Genomic DNA, 26,556 nt, shown 5'->3' on the forward strand with positions numbered 1-26,556 from the left:
GTTGCTGCGCGTGGGCTTTCTCTAGTTGCGGCGAGCGGGGGCTGCTCTTAGTTGCAGGGCGCGGGCTTCTCATTGCGGTGGCTTCTCTTGTTGTGGAGCACGGGCTCTAGGCACGCGGGCTTCAGTAGTTGTGGCACGTGGGCTCAGTAGCTGTGGCTCGCGGGCTCTAGAACGCAGGCTCAGTAGCTGTGGTGCACGGGCTAAGTTGCTCCGCGGCATGTGGGATCTTCCCGGACCAGGGCTCGAACTCGTGTGCCCTGCATTGGCAGGCGGATTCTTAACCACTGCACCACCAGGGAAGCCCCTTGCCCTCACACTCTTGTGATGGGAGTGGCGGCCCTGGTCTCTGAGTCGCCTCCTGGGCCATCCCCCCATTGTCCTGGGGAACAGCATTCGGCTTCCTGGAGGGTCTGACTTGTCCTAACCTTATCGTAGGTCACTCAGCCGCACCCTGAGTGCTCTGTTTCTGCAGTAGGGTAGGCTGGGAATGTCCAGATCTTTAAGGTCTGCTTCCTGTGTGCTCCGTGCGAGGCCAGCCTCCAGGCTCTTCTCTCCTCTTGCGTTTCCATTTCCTGGGAGGAGCCAGGCTGGTCCTTCCACACTTTGCTCAGAGCTCTCCTTGGCTAAATACCGTTGCTCTCAAGTTCTACCTTCCACAAAACACCAGAGTCTGAACACGCTCGAGCCACATTCTTTGCTACTTTATAACAAGGGTCCCCCTTGTCTCCTTTCCAATAACACACCCCTCATTTCTGTCATCAGAATGGCCTTTGTCATCCATATTTCTACAACATTCTGCTCAGAATTACTTCCTCCTTTTTCCCTGAGACAACTCAGTCTTTCTCTCCAACTCTCTCTTCTTTCTGACCTCTCACCAGAATCCCCTTTAAGGGTCCGTTCACAACAATGTGGGTTTTTTCTAGCAGACATTTCCAAACACCTCCAGCCTCTACCCATCACCCAGCTCCAAAGCCATTTCCACGTTTGTAGGTGTCTGTTACAGCGGCAGCCTACTTCCTGCGCCCATTTCTGCCTTGGTCAGTTCAGGCTAACAAAATACCATAAGCTAAGTGGTTCATAAACAGCAGAAGTTTATTTCTCACTGTTCTGGAGGCTGGGAGTCCAAGATCAAGGTGCTGGCAGATTCAGTGTCTGGGGAGAACCCCCCTCCTGGTTCCCAGACGGCCGTCTTTCTGCTGCGTCCTCACACGTGTACCTCACGAGGGGGTGAGGGGGCCCGCTGGCTTTTATGAGGGCACTAATCCCACTCACGAGGGCTCCTCCCTCAAGCCCTAATCACTTCCCAAAGGCTCCATCTCCTAATACCATCACCTTGGGGGCTAGGATTTCAACGTATGAATTCTGCGGGGACACAAACCTTTAGTCTCCGGTGGGTCACCTGAGCCAAGTCCACGGAAGAGCAAACATTTTCGAAATGAGCTCATCTGAGAGCTCGCAGGGGCCTTCATCTGAGGGATGTGCCTGTCGCGTGTTTGGGGCTGGGCTTCCCCGCCCACAATGTGAATTCACAAGACAACAATAAGAGCTGCTTTAACAACAGCAAGTCTGTGCGTCGTGTCCGTACGACCAGATCCAACAGTGGCCTTGCTGGACTCCTTCCCTGACTCTGGGAATGGGCCCTGAACATACAAGATTGGTATAGACCAGGCAGTGCTATAGAGCTGTAGGTAAGTGCAAGGTGAGTCCATCATCTTGACAACATCTCTATGTCCAGCCCAGGATGTGGCCAACTGGACGTTCTCCCAGAGGGTTTGTGCATCAGGGAGGATGGATGGTTCCACAAACGGATCATCCGACCACCGGCTGCTCTGGGAGGGCCCACAGGAGTGGCCGGGATGGGACGTCTGGGCCCCAAAGCTGGGAACAGGCTGCCCTCTGCTGGCGGCTCGGGGGCCCCTGGCGCCCCAGTATAAGGCCACCCGCCAGGCTCCTACACTAACCGCCAAGCTCAGGAACACGGGTCATCCAGAGTAGCCATGGTGCGGAGGGGGCGGGTGCACCTCCTGGGAGCGAAACTGGGTAAAGGCAGAAGGCTGTACCCAGAGGCCGGTGGCTGGCCAGGAAGCCCCTAAGGGCAGCGTGGGGCGGGCAGCAGGGGAGGAGGGGGGGTGGAGGCTGGCCTGCAGTGAGTGAAACCCAGTTCCCCTAAAACCGAGGCCCCCTGCCGAGTTCATGATTAATCTCTCTACGCAAAACTTTATTCCCTTTCTTATCCCACCCCTCAGGATTGACGAGTGTCAAAGTAAAGGGGGGATGGAAACCAAGCAGGACCCTGCGGGACCTTCCCGGGTACAAAAGCCCCTCCGTGTCCCCCGTTTCTTGTTTGCAGCAAAAGGGTTTGGTCTCCGGGGCCTTCTCTGAGTTCCAAAGAGCAGGCTCGACGGTTAATGATCAGGACAAGACCACAGGCCCCCTAGTTCCTCCTGAAGGGATGTAGGTAAGAATCTTTGAGTCGTTCTGCAGAATCTAAGACCCCCACCTCCTGGAGGACGGTGGCTACATGCTGACCACGAGCATGTAGACCCCAGACAGATTGGAACCAGAAGGTTGATGGTTGAGATTCCTGAAATATCACCCGGTCACCTCACCACCAACCAACCAGAGGAAGGTCCAGGAGCAGATCAGACATCCCATAACCCTCTCCCCTCACACTGTCTTTAAAAACCCTTGCCTGAAAGCCTTCATCTCTGGAGCGCGCGCTACCCGTTCTCCTTGCTTGGCGCCCTGCTAGGGAAGCCTGACTTTGCAGCAAACACCAGCTGTCAGAATTTGGTTTTCTGTGCTGTGGGCACACAAGCCCTTGCTTGGTAACATGGGGGCCCCAGAGGAGGAGGGGGCTGTGGGAAGGGGCCGTACCTTGCAGGTGGCGCCTTGCGGTAGGCCGAGAAGTGGGCGCCCCCCAACCCCGTTCCCCAGGGTCCCTACCACCCTACTTCCTGCACGTAGGTGTGCTCACCTCTGGATGCAGGTGAGCTTCTCCCTCGCAGGATTTGCGTGCTCGTAGGGCCCTGTGGTCTGCCAAACCCAAATGACCCAAAGGAAGAGGGGCCGAGGGTCTTTGCCCGTCCCGGGATTTCTTCTCATTTCTGTGGTGGCTGAGCGAGGTGTCCAGGGCCCTTCAGGAGATGCATCTGTGGGAGCAATGCCCGGTTTCGGGAGCGGCCACGCTGTGGGCTCTTGGGGTAGGACGGGAACGCGTGGTCCATCCTGGGGGGAGGCAGCTGAGGATGGCCGGAGGGGTGAGGATAGGGAGAGGGAGAATGGGGGCTGAGAGCTGCTCTCAGATGGGGGAGGAAACCCCCGGCAACTGAGCAGGGTCTCGTTCCCAGACCTAGAGGTGCTGACCTGTGGAGCAGGGGAAGAGCCATCAGGGATCAGCGACTGGACGATTCCGGCCCCTGCCCCTCCCCTTCCCTGGCCCCCTTCTCCCTTCCCTCCCCCCTGCCTCCCTCCTCCCCCTCCCCTGCCCCCTCCCCTGCCCTTCCCCCCTGGCTGTGCCTCTAACCCCCTGCCCCCCACCATGAGAAACACGGGGGAGGCTTTAAATTGGATTCTCAGCCCCACCCCTAAGAGTCTGATTCATCCACCTGGGGGCCTGGGAGTCTGTATTTGCAAAGCCCCTCGGGTGATTCTGATGCCTGGGGTCAGCTAGGCTGGAGGATCTCAGGAGGAGTCGGGCCTCTAGGCCAGCGCCTGCCTCCACCCCCAGCCTGAGCTCTGCACCCCACCCGGCAGCTGGTGGCGCCTCTGAACAGGCCTAATGATTGGAGAGGACCTCCTGGAACTCGCTGTTTCTATCCTGGAGTCACCCAGGACAGGCCCACCCTCCCGGCTGACAGTCCTTCAGAGACGCTGAGTCTGCTCCTGGGCGGGGGTGGGTGGGTAGGGGGCAGACAGACATCCCTGCCTCCCCGGAGTTCCCGACTGAGGCACGAGGGGCTCTGTTGGCCATTTCATCGTCTGAGAAGGAGAAACATGGCCCGGGTGGGGCCGTCCCAGGGCTGGAGAAGCAGACTGGGGGCTTGCAGCGGGTCAAGGGGCAAAGCAGAAGCCACCCCCTCGGAGAAGACCCCGCCCCGCCGCGGCCGGCTCCCTCCTGACTCCCGCTTTTGGACATTTTGGAGGTTTCATTCCTTGTCTTGTGCACTTAGTGTCATGGCCTCTGTGAAGTCCTTAAATGCACTCACTCATGTGATCCCCACAAGAGCCCTGAGGCCGGCGCTGTCATTACTGCCGCTTACCAAGGACCAAACCGACCGCAGCCTAGGATGGGGCGCAGGGTCAAATGGCAGAGCAGGATAGAAACGCAGATTGCTGGGTCCAGGCCTGGGTCCTGCACCACGTACCTGACACTCTGCTTGCGAAGAAACTGCCTCAGGCCGGGAAGTGTGGGGTGCGGTGCTGGGACTGCAGCAATAGCCAACACTCACTGAGCACATCCTGTGAACTCAGGCACCCGTCTGGGTGTTGTCTGACATGACCCCTCCACCAGCACTGAGAAGTGGTCATCTTATCCCTTTATTCTAGAAGAGTAAACCGAGACGCAGTGAATTTTATGCGGCTTATTCAAAGTCACTCCCAGGGGTGGGGCTGAGATTGGAACTAGCTGTGTGACCTTGGGCCCACCTCCTCCCTCTGGGCGTCAACCTCTCCTGTGTGAATGGAGACGTTGGCCTCAATTAGTTCCAGAGAAGTGCTGCTCGGGCTTGAGAAGCTCCTGGGGATCTTGCGCAGGTGCAGATTCCAGTTCCGCTGTTGGGTGGGGCCTGAGACCCGGCACCTCTCTCGGGCTCCCAGGGGAGGGAGGCACTGATGCTGCTGGTCTCCGGGACCACGCTCAGCAGCTGGGCTCCGGGACCCACCCAGCTCTGATGTTCCGTTTATGGGCCTGGGGAGACTTGCCCCAAGGCCGTGAAAATTCCGGAAGCAGGTTATGGTGAATAAATCGCTTAGTGGGCATTTCCCGCTCCTGGCCAAGCCCCTGGCCCTGGGCCCTCGACACTACTACTCTGCGACCTCAGCCTGACCCCTCGGGAGGGTTCAAGGGCTCCCTCCTGGGCCACGCAGGGTTGCCTCTCCCTACAGAAGGAGTGAGGGAGGTCCCTGCTCACCCTGCCTCGTCCCAGAACACAATTCACACCCAGTATGACTCACTCTGACATTCCTTCCCACCAACCGGCCGGAAGATCATATTCAAGAATATGCGAGGGGCTTCCCTCCCTCTCCTCAGGCCCTCCGCCTTGAGCCATCTCTAAGGTTCTCCTTGACCCCAGTCCCAGGCTGGACAGCTCACGGCCTTCTCTGCCTGGCCTTGACAATGGCACTTAGAGGAAGGTCTCAGTTATCAGAGGAATACAAGTGAGAATTCATAATCCTCGCTATGAAACCCAAAAGCAAGCAGGGAAACCCCAGCACCACGGTCCCCTCAGGTAGAAGGAAGTCCTGGGGACATGTGACCTTTCTCTCCATCCTTTTTCCTCCATCACGCCGCTATCCCATGTGATTTTATTTTATTATATATATATTTTTTGCGGTACGCAGGCCTCTCACTGCCATGGCCTCTCCCGTTGCGGAGCACAGGCTCCGGACGCGCAGGTTCAGCGGCCATGGCTCACGGGCCCAGCCACTCCGCGGCATGTGGGATCTTCCCGGACCGGGGCTCGAACCCGTGTCCCCTGCATCGGCAGGCGGACTCTCAACCACTGCGCCACCAGGGAAGCCCCCCACCATGTGATTTTAATGAGGTCCTGTGAATGGTTGCCCTTTAGGAGGAGAGGGAAGAGCCACCCACCAGTGCAGGGAATGTCAGAGCTGGAAGGGGATTTATGAATGCTGGGACAAGCCTGGCACACGACCAAGGAGAAGCCTGCTGGATACCATTCTAGGTGCAAAGGTGTGGAAGCGAAGACGCCAAGCTAAGTGACTCTTGTCTCTGAGGTTGCGGGACTGAAGGGGTGGAAAAAGATACTTTCTTGTCTTGAATTTTTTACAGCAAAAGTGCATTCAAGTATTACTTGCACTTCAAACACTGTTATTGTTAAAAGACAAAGAAAGCCATGAACTGGAAAGCATTCTGTGTGCCCGAGTTTGCCCAGCTGGTGCCCGCGGGTTGACTGAGGCCCCTAGTTCCCTGGGCAGCAGTCAGGCTTCTTCTGATGGCCCTGCCCCTTGACCCAGTGTCCCCGAGGATGAGGGTCATTCCAGGGAAGCACCTTTGCTCCTAGAGCAGGGGCATCCAGATGCTTGGATGACGTGGGGAAAGGGAAAATTCTGCAGGCCCCGACCTGAACCCACAGTCCAATCTTGGAGCAAATGCCTTCAAGCCCAGACTCAGCCCCGTCGGAGAGGAGGCAGTGGGCGCTCTCGAGACGAAAGGGAGCCCTGGTGAATCAGGGAAGTTATTGGGCTGGAAAGTGATTAAAGGCTGAGCGTGGGAGGGGATTTCCACCAAGAGATCCCAGCCCAGGAGCAAGCCTGGGCAGTGCCCTGTTGCCATCTGTTGCAATGGTGCCCGTAAAACCCAACTCGCTGGAGACTTGAAACCTTGATCCATTTTTTCTGTTGCCCTTTAGAAAAACAGAGATCCGAGGAAACCCCACAGCCCTAGAACTAAGCGCGCTACACCAAAGGGGTGTGGGCAGGTCAGGAGAAGGCTCAGGGAGAGGAGGGCGGGGAGGAACTGTGGACTGAGGTTGCGTGTGTGTGCGTGTGTGCGCGCGCGTGTGTGTGTGCGCGTGTGTGGTGTGCGTGTGCATGTGCGTGCGTGTGTGTGTGTGCATGTGCGTGTGTGGTGTGTGTGTGCGTGGTGCGGGGGGAAGCAGACTGCGAGCAGACCCACTTTCCCGTCCCATCAAGGTGAGGGGAGCTACCAGACCTCAGGGACCTGGGACTGCAAAGCAGACAGGGGAGGAGAAGAGATGCTCCTCTCGTCTCACCAAAACAACCGATCCCCCCAGAAACCAGCCAGACTTTCTTACAAATCTAACACGGGCTGGGCAGCCTTCGTTTTATGGGACCAGGAAACTGAGGTCAGAGAGGGGACAGACTTGTCCCAGGTGTCACGGAGCTGGGGCCCCGTCTCCCGGCTCAGTGCTCCGTCCTCCACCCCGGTGGTTTGGCCGCATCAAAACCACCTGGAGGCTGGTTACGACACAGGCCCCAAACCCAGAGCTTCTGACTTGGCAGGTCCGGGGTGGAGCCTGGAACCTGCATTTCTAACAAGTTCCCAGGTGCTGCTGCTGACACACTTGAGAACCGCTGCTCTAGACCCTTGCTGTCCAAGCATGTTCCGTGGAAGCTTCTAGAAAAGCAGAATCGCAGGTCTCACCGCAAACCTACTGAATCAGAATCCGCATTCACAAGATTCCCCAGGTGAACTGTTTGTACCTTGCAGTCTGGAAGCACTGTCTGCACCGCAGGGCCTCTTCCTTCCTGGGAGCCCAACCCAGGCAGCCTGGAGGAGCCGTCCAATCCCAGTTGTCAGGGGTCTAGGGGGAACCTGGGGATTCCCGTGTTTCCCGGGGCGGGGGATGGGCGAGCGAGCCACAGGGGTAGGAGGGGCTGCACACCCAGCCCAGGGGCTACTCTGCTGTGGTGCCCACCCCCAACTCCAGGAGGCCCTGCAGTGCCCACCTGGGGAATTGCCAGGCCAGCTTTCTACCTAGCCCCAGGGATTTTATTTTATTTTAAAAATATACGTAATACACATGTACTTAATGTCATGTACCCACCATTACAATATCATACAGAATAGTCTCACTGCCTTAAAAATCCCGTGTGACCCTCTGGTGGTTATTATTATCATTCTAAATAATATACCTAGACCTCTCCTTATTAGTTCATTCACTCGTTTATTGACTCCTGACAATGAAAGAATGGGAAACTCCGTCGTTATCCCTTTTCCTCCTCCCAGTTTTTTTCAGTTCCGTTTCCGTTTCATCCACTCACTCATTTATGTGCTGAGGCCCCCGTGGGTGCCAGACAACAGTCTAGGTGCTGGATCCACAAGTAAAGGAAGCAGATGAGACTCCCTGCTGGCACACAGCCTACGTTCTAGCAGAGGAGACACACAGGAACTAAGGAAATATCAAGACTTGCAGATGGTGACACGCGGTGTAGAGAAAAGTCAAGCAGGGAAGCGGATGCAGTATGTGTGCCTGTGACTATGTGTGTGTGTGTGTCTGTGTGTGAGTGTGACTGTGGGGGGCGGATTTAAACAGGGTGGTGGGGACGACCTCACTGAGAAGGTGATGTCTGAGTACAGAGCTGTGTGCGGTAAGGAAACGAACCTAGAGATGCTGGGGGAGGAGCGGTCCAGGCAGGGAGGAGCCCGTGGCCTTGTGGGCAGGCTGGTGAGGAGACTGGCTGGAGGTGGGGGAGGCGTGGGGTACAGGTCAGGAAGAAAGGGGCAGGCCCCCCAGGGCTGCATCACCGAGGGGCCTCAGGCTCTGGAGGATTGCAAGCAAAGGGGTGATTCTCCCTTCAGTTTAAATTTGTACCGTGTTAATATACATTCTCTTTGTAAATACAATGATCTTCAATGCTTGTTCTATGGACTGAGCGTCGCAATGAATGAGCACTAAAGCGAATTTATAATCAGATTAAGTGCACATTGTAGAAAACAGCAGAGATTTGACTCCCTGAGCCTCTCTGGGCCCCGTCCTTCCTTCCATCCCATGCTGTTCCCATCTTCCTTCCTACCCCGTCCCAGGCAGCCACCTGGAGTGGACCGGGCGCCCTACTCCCCACTAGGGAGGCTCAGAGCACCTCCAGCCCGCTGCTCCCTGGGGCCATTTTGCAGTCCAGCCCATTCCAGCTGGATGCAGACGGGCTGACGGTGCAGACCAACTTCCCTGGGCGGGGGAGGTGCACGGGGCAGAGGGAAGAACCAGCCCCGGTTCTGCCCAGCAGAGTCCCCTGTGGAGTCCACAAGTCCACTAGAATTGACTGAGTGTCTCTGGGACTCAGCACTGCCCCAGCCAAGCCCCAGAGGCTGAGTGAGAGCTCCATTCCCAGGGGCAGTTTACCCAGGGACTTGGTACCCAGGGGCGGTGTTCCCCGGGGGGGTGGGGTACAGATGCCCTGGCACTAGCCCCCTGCACCCCGCCCCTCTAGATCCTTCTGAGGCTCAAGTAATCCAGCTGGAGTCTGAGCCTCTCCCAGATGGGGCCACCAGGCAGACACCAGTCTGGGCGAAAGGTTTAGAATGAGCCATCTCCCCTCGTCCCCAGGGGGTGGGGTGGGGGCAGGACTCCCACGTTCCAAGTACCTACACAGGACGCCGGGGGGATGTGAGGCTGGGAACCGGACGTTTAACTGGTAACGACCTTTCCAGCAATAGAGTACGCCCTGCTGAATTTCCTCCCATGGCCTCCCCGTTACCCAGTGCTTCTGTCTTTTTCCGGCCCATTCTCCTGTGTCCAAAAGCCTGGCACCCCTCCAGCCAGGAAGCTGAAGAGAACAGTGTGGGTGGCTGGTTCACGTTTAAAAGGAATGCTGTGTACCCTGATGCTTACAGAGAGGTGCTGTGGTGTCAGCAAAAGATCGTGGGTCCTCTCAGCCACCACGCAATCTCATCCCAGCTTTGCCATTTAAAGAGCTGTGTGACCTCATCTAGGTTGCTCGGCCTCTCTGATCTCATCTGCCACGAGACTCAAAAACACGTGAGAGCTCTCTGTAAACTTTCCAAGCCCATACGTTTGTGAATTCACCTGGGTCTGGAGAGAGCACCGATGTGTCCCAGGCCCGGAGGAGGAGGAAACGACAGCGATAAAACAGTCAGGAACAGAGCTGGTCTGGAGCCCTGTTTCCTCAGTAGGATTCTGGATCATGCAGGACTGTCCTGGGTTGGTGCACTCAGGAGATGCCTATGGAGGGATGGAGTGGGGGGCGTGGGTGTTGGAGGCTGGAGGGAGGGCCACAGGAGTGCATGGTTCGTGGGCAGGCTGAGACCTTGGGGTCCCTAAGGCAGGGCTGCGGGCCCCTCGAGCCCCCTCCACTGCCGCCCTCTGGAGCGGTCTATCTTGGTTGCCTCTCTTCTCTCCTGGCCTGACCACTCCCTCCGGTGGAGGGGCCTTCTGGGAGTCAGGGGATTAGCTGGCCCACGTGCACGTGCACGCGTGTGTACGCGTGTGTCTCCTGCAGCTCACGGGCTGCAGAGCTGTGGGTGGGAAGATGAGAGCTCCTGACTTGGGTGCCGCAGGGCAGGGCGCCCTCCCCCTCCACACTGGACCCTCTCTGTGCCCGTTAGGCTCCACAGCACTGGGCAGGAGGGTGGAAACACAGGGTGTGAGTACAAAGAGGTCTTATGACTGTCATTATTACAAATCATTATTCCCATAATAAGCTATTATTAACATGTATATGAATAGGTCCCTAAGAAATGGGAAGTCCTGGAGGAGCTGACCAAGATGGGGCGGCACTAGGACCCAGGGAGCTGTCTCCCAGTGCCGGGGCCGGGGTCCTCCTCGTCAACTAAAGTCAGTAAAACTGGGGGAAGGGGTGGAAGAATTCTTTTTTTCAATTATTCATTCATTTATTTATTTATCTGGCTGTGCCTCACGGCTTGCGGAATCTTAGTTCCCGGACTGGAGCCCTCAGCAGTGAAAGCTCGGAGTCCTAACCACTGGACCACCAGGGGATTCCCTGGAATAACATTTCTTGAGACTCTGAGAGTTACCAGGCTCTGTCCTGGGCTTTTCACAAATGTCATCTAACTTATTCACTAGAGCTCGTGAGATAAGAATCAATGAATCCTCTCATTTGACAGATGAGGAAACTGAAGGATGATGAAGTTGCCGGAGGTGGGCGAGACACAGCCACCGAGGCGGAGGAGTTGAGGTTGGAGCCCAGCTCTACAGAGCTGGTATCTTTACACCACACGCTCCAGGCAGAAGAGGGAGGGGAGCCTTCTTCCCGTCCCCTCCCTCCGTCTTCAGCTCAGCATCCGGGGAAAAGTCCCTTCTTGGGGGGTGCGGTGCAGGATGGAGGGAGGTTGATTGAATCTGCGGAGGGGAAGCAAGAGGTCGCGCTTGGCCTGGGGCTGACTCCACCAGGCACGGTCTAGGTGGGCTGAACTGCAGGCCCCTCCAGTGTGTGCCCAGGACACAGGCAGTGCCATTGCCTGGTGATCCGTGGGGGGCGGGGAGGGGAGGCCAAGGGACCTCAAGGTTCTGCTCTCCTCAGCCGCACTGGATGGGGGCAGGCACAAGACAGTGGGTCGTCCAAGCAGAGACAGCTGTGGGCAGCCTGTCTGGGGCCCAAACCGAAAAATCTGCAGATGGGGGAGGAACCCAACTTAGGCTTGATCCCCCCTTTCCCCCGCCCCAACCCCAGGATCGGCCTCATTTTTCTGATTGCGCAACGCCAAGGGGGAGCTGGTCAAGCTAGGAGAGGAGGCAGAGGCTGGGGGCCAGGACTGCCGCGGCCTGGGAAGCTCCAACAGCTGTCTGGCAACCCCCATCCCGTGCGAGTCCCAACCGGTGCCAGTGCGCGACCACGGAGCAACCCGCCCTCCTCCACAAGCAGCGACCCCCTCACGTCTGGAAGACGCCCCTCCTCCTCCCCCTCACTATCCCCCCCTGAGTCCAAGGCCTGGAGGAGCTGTGGTCCCCAGAAACGGCAGACAGGAGGCCTGAAGGCGCCCCGCCCCCGGGAGCGCAGGGGAGAGGAGCGAAGGGGAGGGGAGGAGAGGGGAGGGCCGGCCGGGCAGGAATGCTCGGCGCAGGAGGCGGGAGGCGGGCGCGGGACATGTGAGGGCACATCCCGCGAGCTGCCGCCCGACGCGCAGACGGCCCGGGGAGCGAGCGGGCGAACGGGCGAGAGCGGGCGGGAGGGCGCGCAGCAGCGGCGGGGGCCGAAGCCCGGCGCGGGAGGCACCGGGCGCCGGCCGGGCCGCAGGGAGAACCGGCGGGGCGCGCCGCGGCCCCGGCCCCGCGCGCGCCCATGACGGCGGCCGTGCTCCGGGAGGGCGTGTTGGAGAAGCGGAGCGGCGGGCTGCTGCAGCAGTGGAAGCGCAAGCGCTGCGTGCTCACCGAGCGCGGGCTGCAGCTCTTCGAGGCCAAGGGCGCGGGCGGCCGGCCCAAGGAGCTCAGCTTCGCCCGCATCAAAGCCGTGGAGTGCGTGGAGAGCACCGGGCGCCACATCTACTTCACGCTGGTGACCGAGGGCGGCGGCGAGATCGACTTCCGCTGCCCGCCCGAGGACCCCGGCTGGAACGCGCAGATCACCCTGGGCCTGGTCAAGTTCAAGAACCAGCAGGCCATCCAGACCGTGCGCGCCCGGCAGAGCCTCGGGACCGGGACCCTCGTGTCCTAGGCCGCAGGCTAACGTCTTCGCTTCCCGCGGCCATGGACGCGGTGTCGTGGGTCGTGCCAGGTGAGTTCTTGGGGTCTGAGCCTTTCTTTCCTCTTGCCCTCCCGTCTCCTCTCTCCTCTTTCCCCTACAGAGGAAATGCCCGCCCGGCCCCCGCCCCGCACCGTCCCCCCCCCACCCCAGCATGCCCTCTCAAAGCTGGCCGTCGTAGGGCCAATGGGGAGGGAAAGCCCAGGAGTCGACCCTGGGTGCCTGGGCCTGGGGCCAAGAGCCGGCCCTCCCCCTGGGGCGCCGGGCAGGGGTCCTGAATGTGCCTGCAGTGCCTGAGAGGAGGGTGGGCAGGATGTGCACCGCCCCCCCCAGGTCGGTTCTGCCCTGACTCAGGTGGAAGAGGCTAGCAGAACAGACCTCCAGGCGGCTGGGCCTCCACCCCCACCAAGGCAGGGCTCCTGGGCTGTGGCTTTCAGGGAGCTGCGGAGGGCGGAGGGGGGGTGAGCTTGCCCCCCCACCCCTTTCTGCTGCGACGACGCTCGTCCTGGAGCTTGACGGTGGGATTGAGGCAGGAAGACGGCCTCCCTCAGTGGCAGGGTTCTCAGGGTTGGGGCCAGAACCAAGGAGTCGTAGCTCCCAAGGTGGGACCTTGGTGGGAGCTGGGCTGGGCCTGGGAGCTCCACTACCTGTTCTCAGTGGTGGGTTTTGGGTCCTAGGGCTGAGCTGTTGGGAAACCAGGAGATTTGTGGGGTGTGCAGGCCAGGCCACTGATGCCGAGGAGGGTGGGCCTGTCCACCTGCCCCAGAGTGCCCGCCATGCTGGCTGGGCCGAGAAGGGAAGCTGGAGGAGGGGGTGGGGCCGGATTTGTGGTCAGCAAGGCTCAGGGGAGGGACCAGGAATAGAACCTAGAAACTGTGGCTCCTGGCCCTGTGCCGTCTTCCCCAGATGCCGCCCCCTCCCGGGGGAACCGGGCGCAGGTTGAGGAAGGATCTAGGTGTCGTTTCTCCCCTGGAAACCTGTATCCCCCTCGCCCCACTACCACCACCCTGCTGACTCTCCCTGTCCTGCAGCTTCTCACCTCGCCAGGTCGGGTCCGTTGAGCCTGGGGGTCGGTGCTGCACACCCCCGGCCCTCCTGTTAAGTGCCTCTCGTGGGGCAGTGCGGGGTCACTGAGAGGCCAGGCAGGAGGCAGACCTTCTGTCCTTAGAGCTGATCCCCTTTGATCCCCCAGGCCTCAGAGGCCGGGAGGGACAGCTTCCTGCAGTGATGACAGGGTGTTGGACAAATGCTGTTCTCTCCTGAAACGTTGGAGCAGGTTGGGAAGCTCTGGTACAAACAGCTCCTGTGGCTACTCGCCGCCCCCGTGTGTGCCCTGCCCTGACTGCTGTTCTTTCTTGCCAGCTTCCATGCCCCCTTTGGCTCGCGGGGTGTGACTGTGCTCCGTTTGGTGAGGCAGAGGCCATGGACGCGTGGAGGAGGCGTTGGAGCGTGTTAGGGGCGGCCGGGGCCGGGTAGCAGGTCAAAGGCCCCGAGGGGCTGAGGATGAAGATGCAGCCCCCGGGTACTCAGACTCCCGCTCAGGACCTTCCGGCCACCGGCCTGGCCTCCGAGATCGTGATGGAGAGCTGCCCTCCAAGCCCCCTCCCGCCACGGCCCTGCGTCTCTGCTGCAGACTGCTAACCGGCCCCCCGGCTTGGTGCCGTGCCCGGAGAAAGGCAGACCCCCGGGGGGCGCCGAGCCAGCGCCCCAGGACTCGGGAGGCCGGGCTGGCGCTCAGAAGAGGAACCACCTGGGCTCGCCTCCGGATTTACTTTGGCGGGGGTAGCTGATGGGTCTGAGGCCCACACCTGGGGGTCATCTGCTGCTTGGGTCCTTCTGGGACCCCCACCCATCCAGGCCTCTCTTTGCACAGTTCTTTCCCCCTCCTTCCCCTCTTCCCCCACTGCGGTACTAGGCCTGGAGGTGGTGGGGGGGTGGGGGGGTCAGCCATTACCATTTCACACCCGTCCACAAATGCAGATGCCCTGCAGAGGGCAGTGACCACACCGTTCGCTCGCTGAGTGGAATTCTTCGCCCGCCGCTAAGACCTGGTGCTTGGAGTATCTGTCCGCACCCCGCTTTCCCAGTCCACACCCCATCCTGCAGTCTCCAGCCTGGGGAGGGAGAGACCCTGCAACCCAGGGAACATGGACTCGGAGGTCCTAGGGGAGGGGCCGTGAGGCCTGCACGGGCCCACTCGGTCTCGAGAGACGCCCCTCTGCCTGCTCTCCTGGGGGGGCGGCTCTGCATTCTGGGTAGGGCCTGTCTCTGTCATTTACACACTTGGGCCTTGTACGTTAACACCGTTAAGTCTTCTCTGCGGGATGGTTGAAAACGAATAATTTCAGTAGCGGGGAAACCGAGGTACAGAGTCACAGCTGTCTTGAGTGACACAGAAACTGCCGATCGGGTAACCCACGTCCGGCCTCCCCTGTTGCCAAGCAGCGGCTGCCCGGCAGGGGCGGGGAGGCTGAATGTCCCCTGCAACGAGGCGGGGTCCCTCAGTGCTTCCAACCTGTTCGTTCCGCATCAGATTCCTCCTCCTGTCCGATCACGATCTCTGTCCTTTGTCCCCGTCCCTCAGAGTCCTCTGAAGCTTCTTGCTTATCTGATATGTGAACTACATCTTACAATCAAATAAGAACTTACCAGTTACCAAGGAATTTTTACAGATCTCTCATTTATGATCTCCTTAGGCTGCATACCCAGCCCATGATGGCAAATAAGCATCACCGTCCGTGCCAGCTAGTGTGCTGTGATCAATTGGTGATGTCTGCCGTGAGCTTTGGGAGGAAGGTGGGGAGGTTGGCAGCTCTTGTATATATGTGTGGGGAGAGCATGGTGTCTGCCACTGTTTCCTTGATTCAAGCTACATGAGAGGCTTAGCTTCTCCATCCTGCTCTAAAACGGCAGCCTCTAAACTAGAATCCTCAATAAATAAATAAATAAAGATAAAATAGAATCCTTGCTCTTTCCATCGAGCCCAAAGGTGACTTTGGTGATGGTGATGGTGAGGATTCAGGGAGGCGTCCAGACACTCAGACACGGGGGCGTGTTTGTGCACAGGTGGAATCGGGGTGCAGGACACACTCATTCAGCAGACATGCCAATGCCTCTTGCAGCCAGGTGCTGCGCTGGGCGCTGGGGCGCGGAGGTGAAGAAACACCCGATCTGAGCCAGAGCCCAGGGCGAGGAGGTACCTGCTGTGCCGGTAGAGGGGTGTCAGCGGCACAGGCGGTGTCCTGCCTGGCACTGTCCTGTCCGCAGCGGAGCCTGCAGGGGTGGTTCTGGAGCTTGGCAGCTCAGGACAGCAGGGGGCACAGCCAGTGTGGGGTGTCTGCGGGGGCACACACAGTGCAAGGGGAGAGTGGGCTCCCAGCTCCCGGCCCTCCCTCCTTTTTGGGAACAGCCAGCCCGTTGGTTCCAAGGATGCTTTGGTTCCTATCCAAACCCAGCTTCAGCTGCTCCCCTTGCTAGGAGGTCCCAGCCCCCGTGAAGGGGGTGCTGCCGTAGGACCCCCAGCACCAGCACAGACCCTCGAACAGACTCTCAGCAGACACTAGTGCCGGTGGCGGGTGTTGGGGGGGGGATAATCGCTCGAGCCCCGTAGCTGCTTGGAGGCGCCAAGAACTCGCAGCACGGGGATCGGGGCTTGCGCAGTGAGTCTCGTTTTTTAAAAGATACGTGGCCTCTCTGGGGTGTCTCTCTGCTTCCTGGGATCAGGGGTGTCCTCGCCACTCTGGCAGCTGAGTTTGGGACAAGGAGCACGGGCCCTCACCCCAAGAGTGCTCGGCTGGACCACAGAGCAAGGTCAAGGTCTCCTGGGGGCACAGAGGCCCCGACAGTGCCAGCGGACATGCACGAGATGGAAAAACTTCGCTCAGTTGGGACCCTGCCGTGAGGCCAGGGCGGGGCAGTCGCCACCATCTTTCCATTTGCCTCGGCGGCCACGGCTCACCCCTGCCCGATCTCTGAGTCATCAATGGGAAAATGAGACGGGCAAGTCCCAGCCTGGCGGCAGCTGGGAATCCACTGAGGCCGGGTGGGGAGGCGGGGGAGAAGGGCCCGGCTGGCTCTAGTCAGGTGAGCTGGGCTGGGAGCTGAGGCTTTGGCAAGAGCCAGCCTGTTGCAGGGAATGGGGACGAGTGCAAAGAGCTGCCGGAAGCAGAGGGTCTACCGCAGGAGGGAGCGGGCATCGCGCCCGTGACCCTGGAGTCTGGCGTTTCCCGGAAGCTGGGGAGTAGAGGCACCTTGGCGGCCAGGCGCAGGGACCCCAGCAAGACATTGTGATTCGCTGTGCGCAGGGCTGCCAGGAGGCTGTACTGGGAGCCCGGGCTGACCTCCTCCCAGCCACCTGAGTGTCCCGCCCAGGACGCAGTTCATCCTTCCGATTAAAACCTCCCGAGGTTTCCCCGATGCACAGGAAGGAAGTCCCAGCTCCCAGGAAGTGTGCCCTCCGAGGTCAGGGCTCTTTCCAGTGTCCGTCCCCACAGTCCCCAGCCGGCGCCCCTGCATGGGAAGCGCCAGGTCCCAGGACTAGCTGGGGGCCTTTGCTCAGCCCACAACCCCGCCATGGGGAGCCTCCCTGCTCGGTCCAGGCCAAGGAACTGCTCTCTGCTCTCCCGTCACCACGCTGCCTGGCGACAGTCGGTCACTCCCGTCACTATGTTCCTGCTGCCTCTGAGTTCCTGGGACAAGGCAGGCGATTCATCATCACGGTTGCAAACGGTAACCAAGCTTGCTCCGTGGGCACTGACCCACGATCAGCACAAGGGGGTCGTGGAACGTCCAGCCGCTGAGGTTGTGGCTTAGTTTTACATTCAGAAACTGAGGCCCAGAGAGGTCATGTGACTTGTTAGGAGTCACACAGCGGCTGACTGGCGGAGGAGCCAGGATTCGACTGGGCAGTGGGCCTCTAGATGTGTTCTCTGAATCCACACCAGACGAGTACTTCTCCCAGGATGAGCGGGCGAGTGACAGAGTGAGTTTGCCCGCGATTTCCTGGGGAGAAGGGAGCTCACAGGCGGGCACTGAGAGTACGCACTGAGGCCTGGGGGCCGCGTGAGGGCCGGAAGGGACCCTCCACAGACTCAGGTGGAGGAGGCTGCAGGGGTGGAGGGGTGACTGCAGCCAGGCCTTGAAACAGGAGGAGACACAGGGAGGTGTCCCCGGGTTGGGAGGATCTGTGGGTGCCCACAGGGTCAAGGTTGGGGCAGGATCCCCTGCAACAACGGAGGGACCCCGGGTCGGGGGAGGGGCACGAGAACGCTGGGGACAGTGCCGGTCCTGTGTTGGCCCAAATGCTGTTTGTCTCATCACCTGGGTACAGGGACCCCATCCTGCAGGGACAAGGGCTCTGGGCTCAGCGGACGTGACCCCGTGTGGCAACACCCTGGTCCCAGAGCCCCACAGGTAGGGCTCACCCCCCGCTGGGGCGACCGACCATCCCAGCTGGCCTGGGACTCTCCTGGTTTTAGCAGTGAAAGCTCTGTGTCCCCAGAAGCCCCTCACTCCTGGGCACTCTGGGACCATTGGTCACCCCCCTCCCAGCCCTGCCCAGGGTCAGAAAGCCTGGCCTCTCCCACCCTCCCCATCTCAGCAGTCAGCTCCGCCCACAGCCCGCGGCCCTGAGAAGGGACCACGCAGAGTCCCGGGCTGTGAGCTACTGTGTGATGGCCCGTGCGCTCCTCCGGCCCCTACGCTGGCGCCAGCAGACTTTCCTGCCGTCCTCAGAGGACGGCCAGGTCCCGGCTGCAGGGAGGAAGGAGAACCAAGTGTCCTCCGGGCTCTCCAATCAGCTCCACACCTGCTGCACCAGTGCCGAGCCTGCGCCACCTGCCAGGTACTGGAGCCAGAGCAGGCGGACTGAACGGGGAGGAGGGCTGTGCGGTCGGGGCAGAGCTCTGGGGGTGGGGCGGGATGCAGGGAACGTCTCCGGTGGTCTTTCCAAGGGGGTTAGGGGTCTGGCGGGGGACCGCACAGGGGAAGACCTGCCCTGGGCAGAGTTGCCAGGGCTGGAAAAGGTGAGGTGGCACAGAGCCTGGGAGCACAACAGGTGAGCACAGAGGAAGTAGCTGACTTGGAGCCCCCGACCGTGATCTCCGCTTCTCTCTCCATGCAGTGGGGAGCCCATCTCCAAGCCGCTGTTCTTACACACACACCCCTTTATTTTATTACATTGGAGAAAAATGTGAAAGGACAGAAAATTATAAAGAGGGAAACAAATATCTCTGTGTTCCCATCTTTGAGAAAATCTTTGCTAGCATTTTGGTATATTTCCTTCTACATTTACTCCTATGCAAATATATACGTAATATATAATTATATATGATCTGTAATATGTAATTATTTTCACACATGGGTCATTATGTGTATTATATCTTGATTTTTTTATGTATTAATATATTGTGTTATGAGGCCATGACATTAAATTTTTTTTTCTTTTCTTTCTGTTTTGTTTTGCGGTACGCGGGCCTCTCACTGTTGCGGCCTCTCCCGTTGCGGAGCACAGGCTCCGGACGCGCAGGCTCAGCAGCCATGGCTCACGGGCCCAGCCACTCCGCGGCACGTGGGATCCTCCCGGACCAGGGCACGAACCCGTGTCCCCTGCATGGGCAGGTGGACTCTCAACCACTGCACCACCAGGGAAGCCTGACATTAAATATTTTAATGCCTGTATATTATTCTATTACGTTTATATTATTTATTTGGCATTCAGTCCCTCATTCGTTGGATCCCCATGTTTCTTTTGATTTTTCCTTTGTTATATATAAGGCTGCAACGAACGTTTGCCTATTTAAATCTCTGCGTCTGGGGCTTCCCTGGTGGCGCAGTGGTTAAGAATCCGCCTGCCAATGCAGGGGACATTCGAGCCCTGATCCGGGAAGATCCCACGTGCCATGGAGCACATAAGCCCGTGCGCCACAATTACTGAGCCTGCACTCTAGAGCCCGCGAGCCACAACTACTGAAGCCCGTGCACCTAGAGCCCGTGCTCCGCATTAAGAGAAGCCACCGCAGTGAGAAGCCCGTGTACTGCAACGAAGAGTGGCCCCTGCTCGCTGCAACTAGAGAAAGCCCGTGCGCAGCAACGAAGACCCAACACAGCCAAAAATAATAAGTAAATAAAAATAAAATAAATTTATATATAAAAAAAAATATTTAAATCTCTGTGTCTCTGGATTTTTTAAAAAATAATTCTTTTTTTAATGTAAGTTTTATTTTTTTAAAAATCAAAGTATAGCTGATGTGCAATATTATATAAGTTACAGATGTACAATATAGGATTCACAATATCTATTTAAAGTTATTATAAAATATTGGCTATATTCCCCGTGTTGTACACTGTGTCCGTGCAGCTGATCTATTTTGTACATAGTAGTTTGTACCTCTTACTCCTCTCCCCCTATTTTGCCCTTACCTTCCCTTTCCCCCGTGGTAACCACTAGTTTGTTCTCTGTATCTGTGAGTCTGCTGCTAGTGTTATATTCGCTAGTTTGTTGTACTTTTTAGAGTCCTCATATAAATGCCATCATGCAGATCCTTTAGGAGACTTCTTGGAGCGGCACGGCTGGGCCCGCTGGAGAACAGGGTGGGTGCCGGTGAGCTGCTTCAGAAGGGCCGGTGGTCGCAGAGGAGGGAGACCTGGGGGCAGGGAGGTAGGTGTGGGGAGCCGTGGGGGGACTGGGAGGGGTCGGGGAGACGGTGGTGAGACAGCAGCCGTTTAGGAAATGCCCGTGTGGGCAGTGACGCAGGTCACCCACGAGCAGGTGTGCAGGTGGCCGCTGACCACCAAAGCGCTAATCATAGCCGCGAGGCCGTGTCTTTTTGGCCACGCTACTTGGCTCCCATTAAAACGGAGACGACATGGTCTACTTCCTGGATCACTGTGAGACGTGGTGGAGAGAGTGCCCGTAAAGGACACAGCACACAGATGGTGCACACGGCCGTCTGTGAGCACAGCCGCGTAGAAATCCTCCCCGCGACCTTGCCCACCTGATCCACATTTGGGGGGAAGCCGCGTGTAACTAACGTACTCAGGACCAACATCGAGCCCTCGGGGTGCAGCCTAAATTACACACAGGCTCTGCCAGACTTACCTCCCGTCCAGACGAAGAACTGCCACCAGGAAGAGTGGAAGCAGGGGCCCACGGTGGGGGGCCCAGGCCCTTCCCACTGCCCCCGGGGCCCCCTGGTTAGAAGGAGGCTGGAGAGAGACAGCAGGTCAGTATCTGTCAAGATTCCTCGTCATTAGACTGAGCTGCGCCGCCGCGATCTCCACCGGCACCGCTACCGGGCTGCGCTCCAGTGGCCCAGAGCCCTGCACACACACGCACACACGCATGCACACGCACATGCACGTCTGTCCCCCTGCCCGGGAAGGGAGGGCAGGTTACCCACCACGCCTGAGTTCCCAGAGCCTGTCGCCCACCAAGCCCAGAGGAGAGGGCAGAATGGGACCCAGGCCAGCCCTGGGAGCCTTGGCTGACGCCCTGTGGCGAGGGAGGTGGGCCTCCGCGCTAATCAAGATGGATAAAAGGACTAACGGAGCTCAGAAAGCGGTTCGAACACCAGCGATTAGTTATACTCGACTGGGGTGGTCGGGGCAGCCGTTTAGAGCTTTCAACTATTTGTGCAAAGGGAGACGTCAGACCCCATGCTTTCCCCACTTCCAAACCACGAGTGACAACATGCATTCCCCGCTCCCGTGGGTCCAGCCGCAATGGTCTGTTTCTCCAGCAAGCCCCCTCCCAGCAAGGTCTCTGGAAGACCCCTCCCCCGTCCTCTAATCTTTGTCGTCACCCTGTGTTTCCACCCAGGCCTCTGAGTCTCCAGGAACCTTCAGATGTGATCTTGCTGTGTTATCCCAACAGCCTGTGATATTGGACTATTTCCTGATAGATGCCGTGGTGAATCTTGGGCTGGGGGAGAAGCGCTTGGGGGGCAGGTAACGCAGGGCTGCTGTGCGGGCCTCGGGGCTTGGGGTCCAGGCGCCTGGTGGAGATTTAGTGAGTGGAGTCTGCTGAGTGGTGTCTCACACACACACACACACACACACACACACACACACACACACACACACACACACACACTGCGAGCTCCCATGCGTTCACTTAGCCTCAGAGGCCGGGGTCCTGGCTGCAAGGGCGACCTCATTCCTCCACTTCCTGTGTCTTCCTCAGACTGGTGCTCGCCTGTGCTTTTCTTTGCCAGATTCCATCTTTATCAAATACGTCCTGCAGAAGGGGGTCCACATGGGCAGTTGGCCTTGGCCACACTCTTATTGCCTGGGGTCGGTTTTCACAGATGGAGACAGAGCAGGTTTTCACAGATGGAGACACAGCAATAATCCTCTCTTTCTCCAGGAACACTGCAAATAAATAGGGTCAGGACACACAAGTGGGCACATAGTAAAACGTCAACTCCTGGGCCGCACTCTGGCGGGCGCGGGTTCCCTGAGCTCTGCTCTCTGCCTGGAAGCCCTCCTGCTCTGGTTTCTCAGTCGACCACCACGTTCTTCCTGAGCCCCGCGCTCCCACTGATCTCGCCGGTCCCCGCTGTTCCTCTGAGACCCAGTTTGGGAGTCCCGGTGGCAGTCAGACCCTAAGCAGCGCCCATTGTCTCCGCCGCCTGCAGGGCTTGTGTGGACCCCGCCCCTCGAGAGCGACGGGCCTGGTGAGCGGACGGGTTGTCACGTCTGCAATTAGGGCCACGTGAGATCCCGGCTCCCATCTCACGCGGTGCTCTCCCTGCCTCCTTTCGACGAAGGAAACGTCCGTGTTGGATGGGCCCACGTGGCAGGACTGAGAGTGGCCTTTGACCAACGGCCCGCAGGGACCTGGGTCCCACCGGCGACCATGTGAGTTTGGAAGCAGGTCCCTCCCGGTCAGACCTTGAGACGACACCCCCTCCTGGCCGACAACTTGACTGCTGTCTGTGAGACCCCAGAGCAGAAGGGCCGGGGGCACGCCCGGATCCCTGGCCCTGAGAAGCTGTGAGATGATGCACTGTGTTGTCTACACCACAAGTCTGTGATGATTTGTCACTCGGCAACAGATAACGAAGCAGATGCTGTCGTCAGGACCCTCTTCTCGCCCGGCTCTTCACACACTCACTGCTGTAGCCTCGGTCTGCTCGTCTGCCTCCCCCGGGGTAGGGACCACGTTCTCGGTGCCTTTCTTCTCTGGGCTGGCCCTGTGCTTGGCTCACAGGGAGAGTTCAGCGTTTGCCTAGTGCCTGAGAGTCTAGAATCTCCTGAGCGGATGCCCTGGGCTCGGTCCAGTGGTCCTGGGGGCCGCGTGAGGAGGCTGGGGCCTGGGGGTGAGGAGGGGCAGGTCTGTTGTCTCCCACGTGGGCAGCGCACCTTCTCTCGCCAGCCTGTTTAGCCCAGGACATCCTGGAATGTTTCCAGGCCGGAACGAGGTCCTTGGCCATTTAAAAGCATTATCCGTATGGCGGAGAAGACAAACTCCTTGAAAAAGATGTTCTCCAGCACAGCAGAGAAGACGAGCTACTTTGCTGGGAGCCAGACCAGGCACCGGACTCCTCGTGCCACCAGGCAAGGAGGACACGACCAGCAGCCTCCTGTGGCTGGTGTGACAAGTGACCACACATGTGGTGGCTTGAGACGACAGAGGTCCCTTCTTTCACAGCTCTGGAGACCAGACATTCGAAATCAGCACGGGGCTGATGCCGGGCTGGAGTCAGGGCGTCGGCAGGGCCGTACTTCGGACAAGCCTACGGACAAGAATCAGCCCCTGCCTCTTCCAGCTTCTGGGGTTCCAAGGGTCCTTCGGCTGTGGCCCCATCACTGCAGCCTCTGCCTCTGTGGTCACGTTGCCCCCTCCTCCTCTGTCTGTAATCCTCTGTGTACGTCTTCTTACAGACACATGACAACTTTTACAGCCCACCCGGATAATCCAGGGTCATCTCCGCATCTCAAGTTCCCTAACGTGGTCATGTTTGCAAGGTCTTTGCCACGTAAGGTAATATTCACAGGTTCCAGGGCTTAGAATGTGGACATTCTGGGGGGCTATCATTAAGCCTGCCTGGAGGGTGTGCCCAGGAGGGAAGAAACTGAGGCACAGACCATATTCTCATATTCTTAGCATCCTATTCTCACCCAGCAAGTGAGGCCCGGAGTCTGAACTCCCAGACCGACTTCCCTGCTGCCAACGGCTGTCCTCACATGAAGGGAGGTCGGGACAGACAGGGCCAGCCCTGCCTTCCCGTCCTGGCATCTCCCTGCTGTCTGCCCCCCACCTCCCCTGGCACCTGCGTGGGAGGCCCGGCCGCAGAGCCGGGCTCTTCTTTTCCTTTCCCTGAGAGCAGCATCTCTCCCCAGGGCAGGTGAGGTAGCCCGGCAGAGGCGGAGGCTGTTAAGTCCCCCCCCAGACCGCCCACGCCCACGGGAACACCTGGGTCCTGGGCACATGCTGTGGACGTAACCCTCCCCAGGCCGGCTGACGGCTCCCTGGGCCTGGGCCTCTGCTCACGCATGCGATGCTGGCAGACGGCCCCAGCACTGTTTCCTGAGGGACTTAGAGCTGCCCACCCTTCCAGAAGCCAGGAAGGGTGCGGGCACGGCTGGCGGGGACCCTGGCAGGAAGGGTGTGCCCGGGGCACGTGCGCCTCCTCTTCGGTCACCACCAGCACCCAGAAGGCCTTTGTTCAGGACTGAACTCTGTCGGGCTCTGGGAGGAACTGTGGACCGGCTGGAGGGACCCATCCTGGCCCCTCCTGGCCCCAGAGTGGGGCTGCTGAGATCTGTTTGCTCAGCCCTCCCTCGCCAGTGTGTCTAGGGAGCTGGAATGGGCATCTTCGGCAGACGGTAAAGCCTGTGGAGATGACCCAGGGGACGCTGAAGGTTTCCAGCTGTCCCAGATCACTTTCCCTCCCCACCTCTCTGTCGCTGGATCCGCTGGGAGAGTTATAATGGTCTGAAGGGTGTGAAAATGCTTGGTGAAGTTGGGACACTACCCGCCACGGGGGCCATTATTATTAGTCTCCAGGAGCTGGACCAGGACAGCCTCATCTCCAGGTGGCTGGGGAGGCTGCCTGCTAGCACGTGGACCATCGTGATGGTTTCTCCGCTGTGTGGCTGGTGAGCAGGTGTCACGGGGCTTTCATAACTACCATCGTGTTTGATCTTCCCACCGCCTGGAGCAGAGATGAGCCCTTCTCACTTTGCAGATAAAGAAACACACTCCGGAAACTCTGGGTCATTTGCTCAAAATCACGTAGTGCTTGCCCGACATTGGGTCGGAACTGGGGTCTGTGGGCCGAGAACGGGCTGGGGCAGAGCAGCAAGGGGACGCCGGGGGTGCCAGGGAGCAGGGCCGCCAGGAGGAACAGTGACAAACACTGAAAGCGGGACCAGAGTAAAGGATGGGAGTTTGCGTCCCTGCCTGGGTGACTTAGGTGGGCGGCTGGGCTATAATTACATCTTACTGAAGGCTAATGAGGGCTGGGACTCTGCTGGGTGCCCAGCAAGAACTGTAAATAATTCAGTTAGCAAAGCAGCAAAGGAACACGGGTGGAACAGAGGCTGTGAAGACAGGGTGGGAGCTGAGGTTTTCGGGAGGGAAGGGGCCGGGGGCGGAGCCACCACGAGGAACAGAAGTGCTGGCTGGGCCCCGTGCTGGGGTGGCCCCGGCGCTCCGGGGGCAGGCGTGCGGTGTGAGCAGGCCACGGCCGCTCGGCCTGGCCCCATGGCCCTGATCTGCCCTTCCCGGAGTCACACGAGAAAGACAATAGTCCCAGAGAGACTCCTTCTGGGGACAGGACAGGCGGTGCCAGGCTGCCCGGCAGGACAAGGAACCCTTGTGCACCCTCAGCCCAGATCCTTCTCCCCCCTCCCTGGCCTTGGGCGGTGGTCGGAAGTTCAGATCCTGGGCTGGTGGAGGCTGGGAGCTCACGCCAGGGGCCGGTGCTGGGCTGGGTCCCCTGGAGGTCTGGGCAGCGAGCCGGAGGGGCAGGGGCTGGGTCCTGGTGCGGCTCGAGGGGGCCTGCCTTGACCAGAGAGCGGCCTGATGCTGAGCTGTGCAGCCCTTCCTCCTTGGCCCTCACAATGGCCCTGGACACAAAGGGGAGGGAGGCTTAGGCCCACCTTACAGATGAGAAAACAGAGTTCAGAGAGGTGGAAGGCTCTACCCGAGGCCACCCTGGGGTTCACGCCAGCGCTGCTGCGGGGACAGGACCTGGGTGCCTGTCTGAGTGTATCCAGAGGCGGAGGCCATCTGAAGGGTGGGGAGGAAGCCCTCCTCCCACCCATGACTCCACCTTCCCTCTGCTTCCCCTGCTGCCTCCACCTGGCCAGGCTCGGCCTCTGGGGCCCAGGCTGAGCCTGCAACACCCTGGAGAGGGGGCCAGGGTCCCAGCCAGACAGCTCTCATTTACTCAGCTTTTCCTTGAAATTCCACACACTCTGGGCGTTTGGCGGGAGCCTGGAATGCTCTTCATCTGAACAATCTGTCTTTCAGGGCGCCTGCATCAATCACCCCATTGTTCCTCCCGTTTCCTGGACCACTCAGGCTGGGGGGCACCCGGCGCTGGCGAGGGGGGCGCCCCCTGGTGTCCCCATCTGCAGGCACTCATTGCAGTGCCGGAGCTGAGCTGGTGACAGCGGCCTGAGGGCATCTTCCGACCTCTGGGAGGGGAGAACCCACGACGCAGGCGGTCAGGCGCTTCATGAAGAAGGGGTGCAGCTGTGAGAAAGGACACTCCCGGGGTCCAGGGCCAGGGTTCAGCCTGAACTGCCCCCAACATCTGTGCGGCCTTAGGTGACTCAGCAACCTCTCTGGGCCTCGGGGGCCTTAGCCGTAAATGAGAAGCTATCCTGGGGCTGGTGCACACGGTGCCGCAGTCGTGGCTGGTCTGAATCCCGGCTCTGCCACTTGTTGGTCAGGTGTAGCCGTTTGCCTGGACGAGCCTCAGTTTGTTGCTCTGTAAAATGAGCTTAATAACAGCCACTGCTCATTATTTGTGGAAGCCGTATTTGCAGATCAGCCCACTTGCTAAAATTTATTTGTAAATTTATTTGTAAATTTATTTGTAAATACCCCTGATCACTACCCACGGGGCCTTTATGGTCACTCACGTGCAGGGGGGTGAAAAGTGTCACCTGCGGCACACGTGCCCAGCTGGCGTTAAGCAAGATGACGTCTGCCTCCAGGTTTCCGTCTCATACTGTAAA

The 26,556-nt window shown here is 59.1% G+C and overlaps 1 protein-coding gene across 1 annotated transcript; it reads left to right on the plus strand.

Annotated features, from left to right (window-relative positions):
- The first annotated feature begins 11,370 nt into the window (after positions 1 to 11,370).
- PHLDA3 (pleckstrin homology like domain family A member 3) lies at positions 11,371 to 15,319 on the plus strand. Its single transcript, XM_079923028.1, has 2 exons — positions 11,371 to 12,396; positions 13,726 to 15,319. The coding sequence occupies exon 1, from the start codon at positions 11,965 to 11,967 to the stop codon at positions 12,334 to 12,336; it is 372 nt and encodes a 123-aa protein (XP_079779154.1). The 5' UTR covers positions 11,371 to 11,964; the 3' UTR covers positions 12,337 to 12,396; positions 13,726 to 15,319.
- Positions 15,320 to 26,556: the final 11,237 nt, after the last annotated feature.

This window comes from Stenella coeruleoalba, assembly GCF_951394435.1.
Source record: "Stenella coeruleoalba genome assembly, chromosome: 1".
Taxonomy (NCBI): domain Eukaryota; kingdom Metazoa; phylum Chordata; class Mammalia; order Artiodactyla; family Delphinidae; genus Stenella; species Stenella coeruleoalba.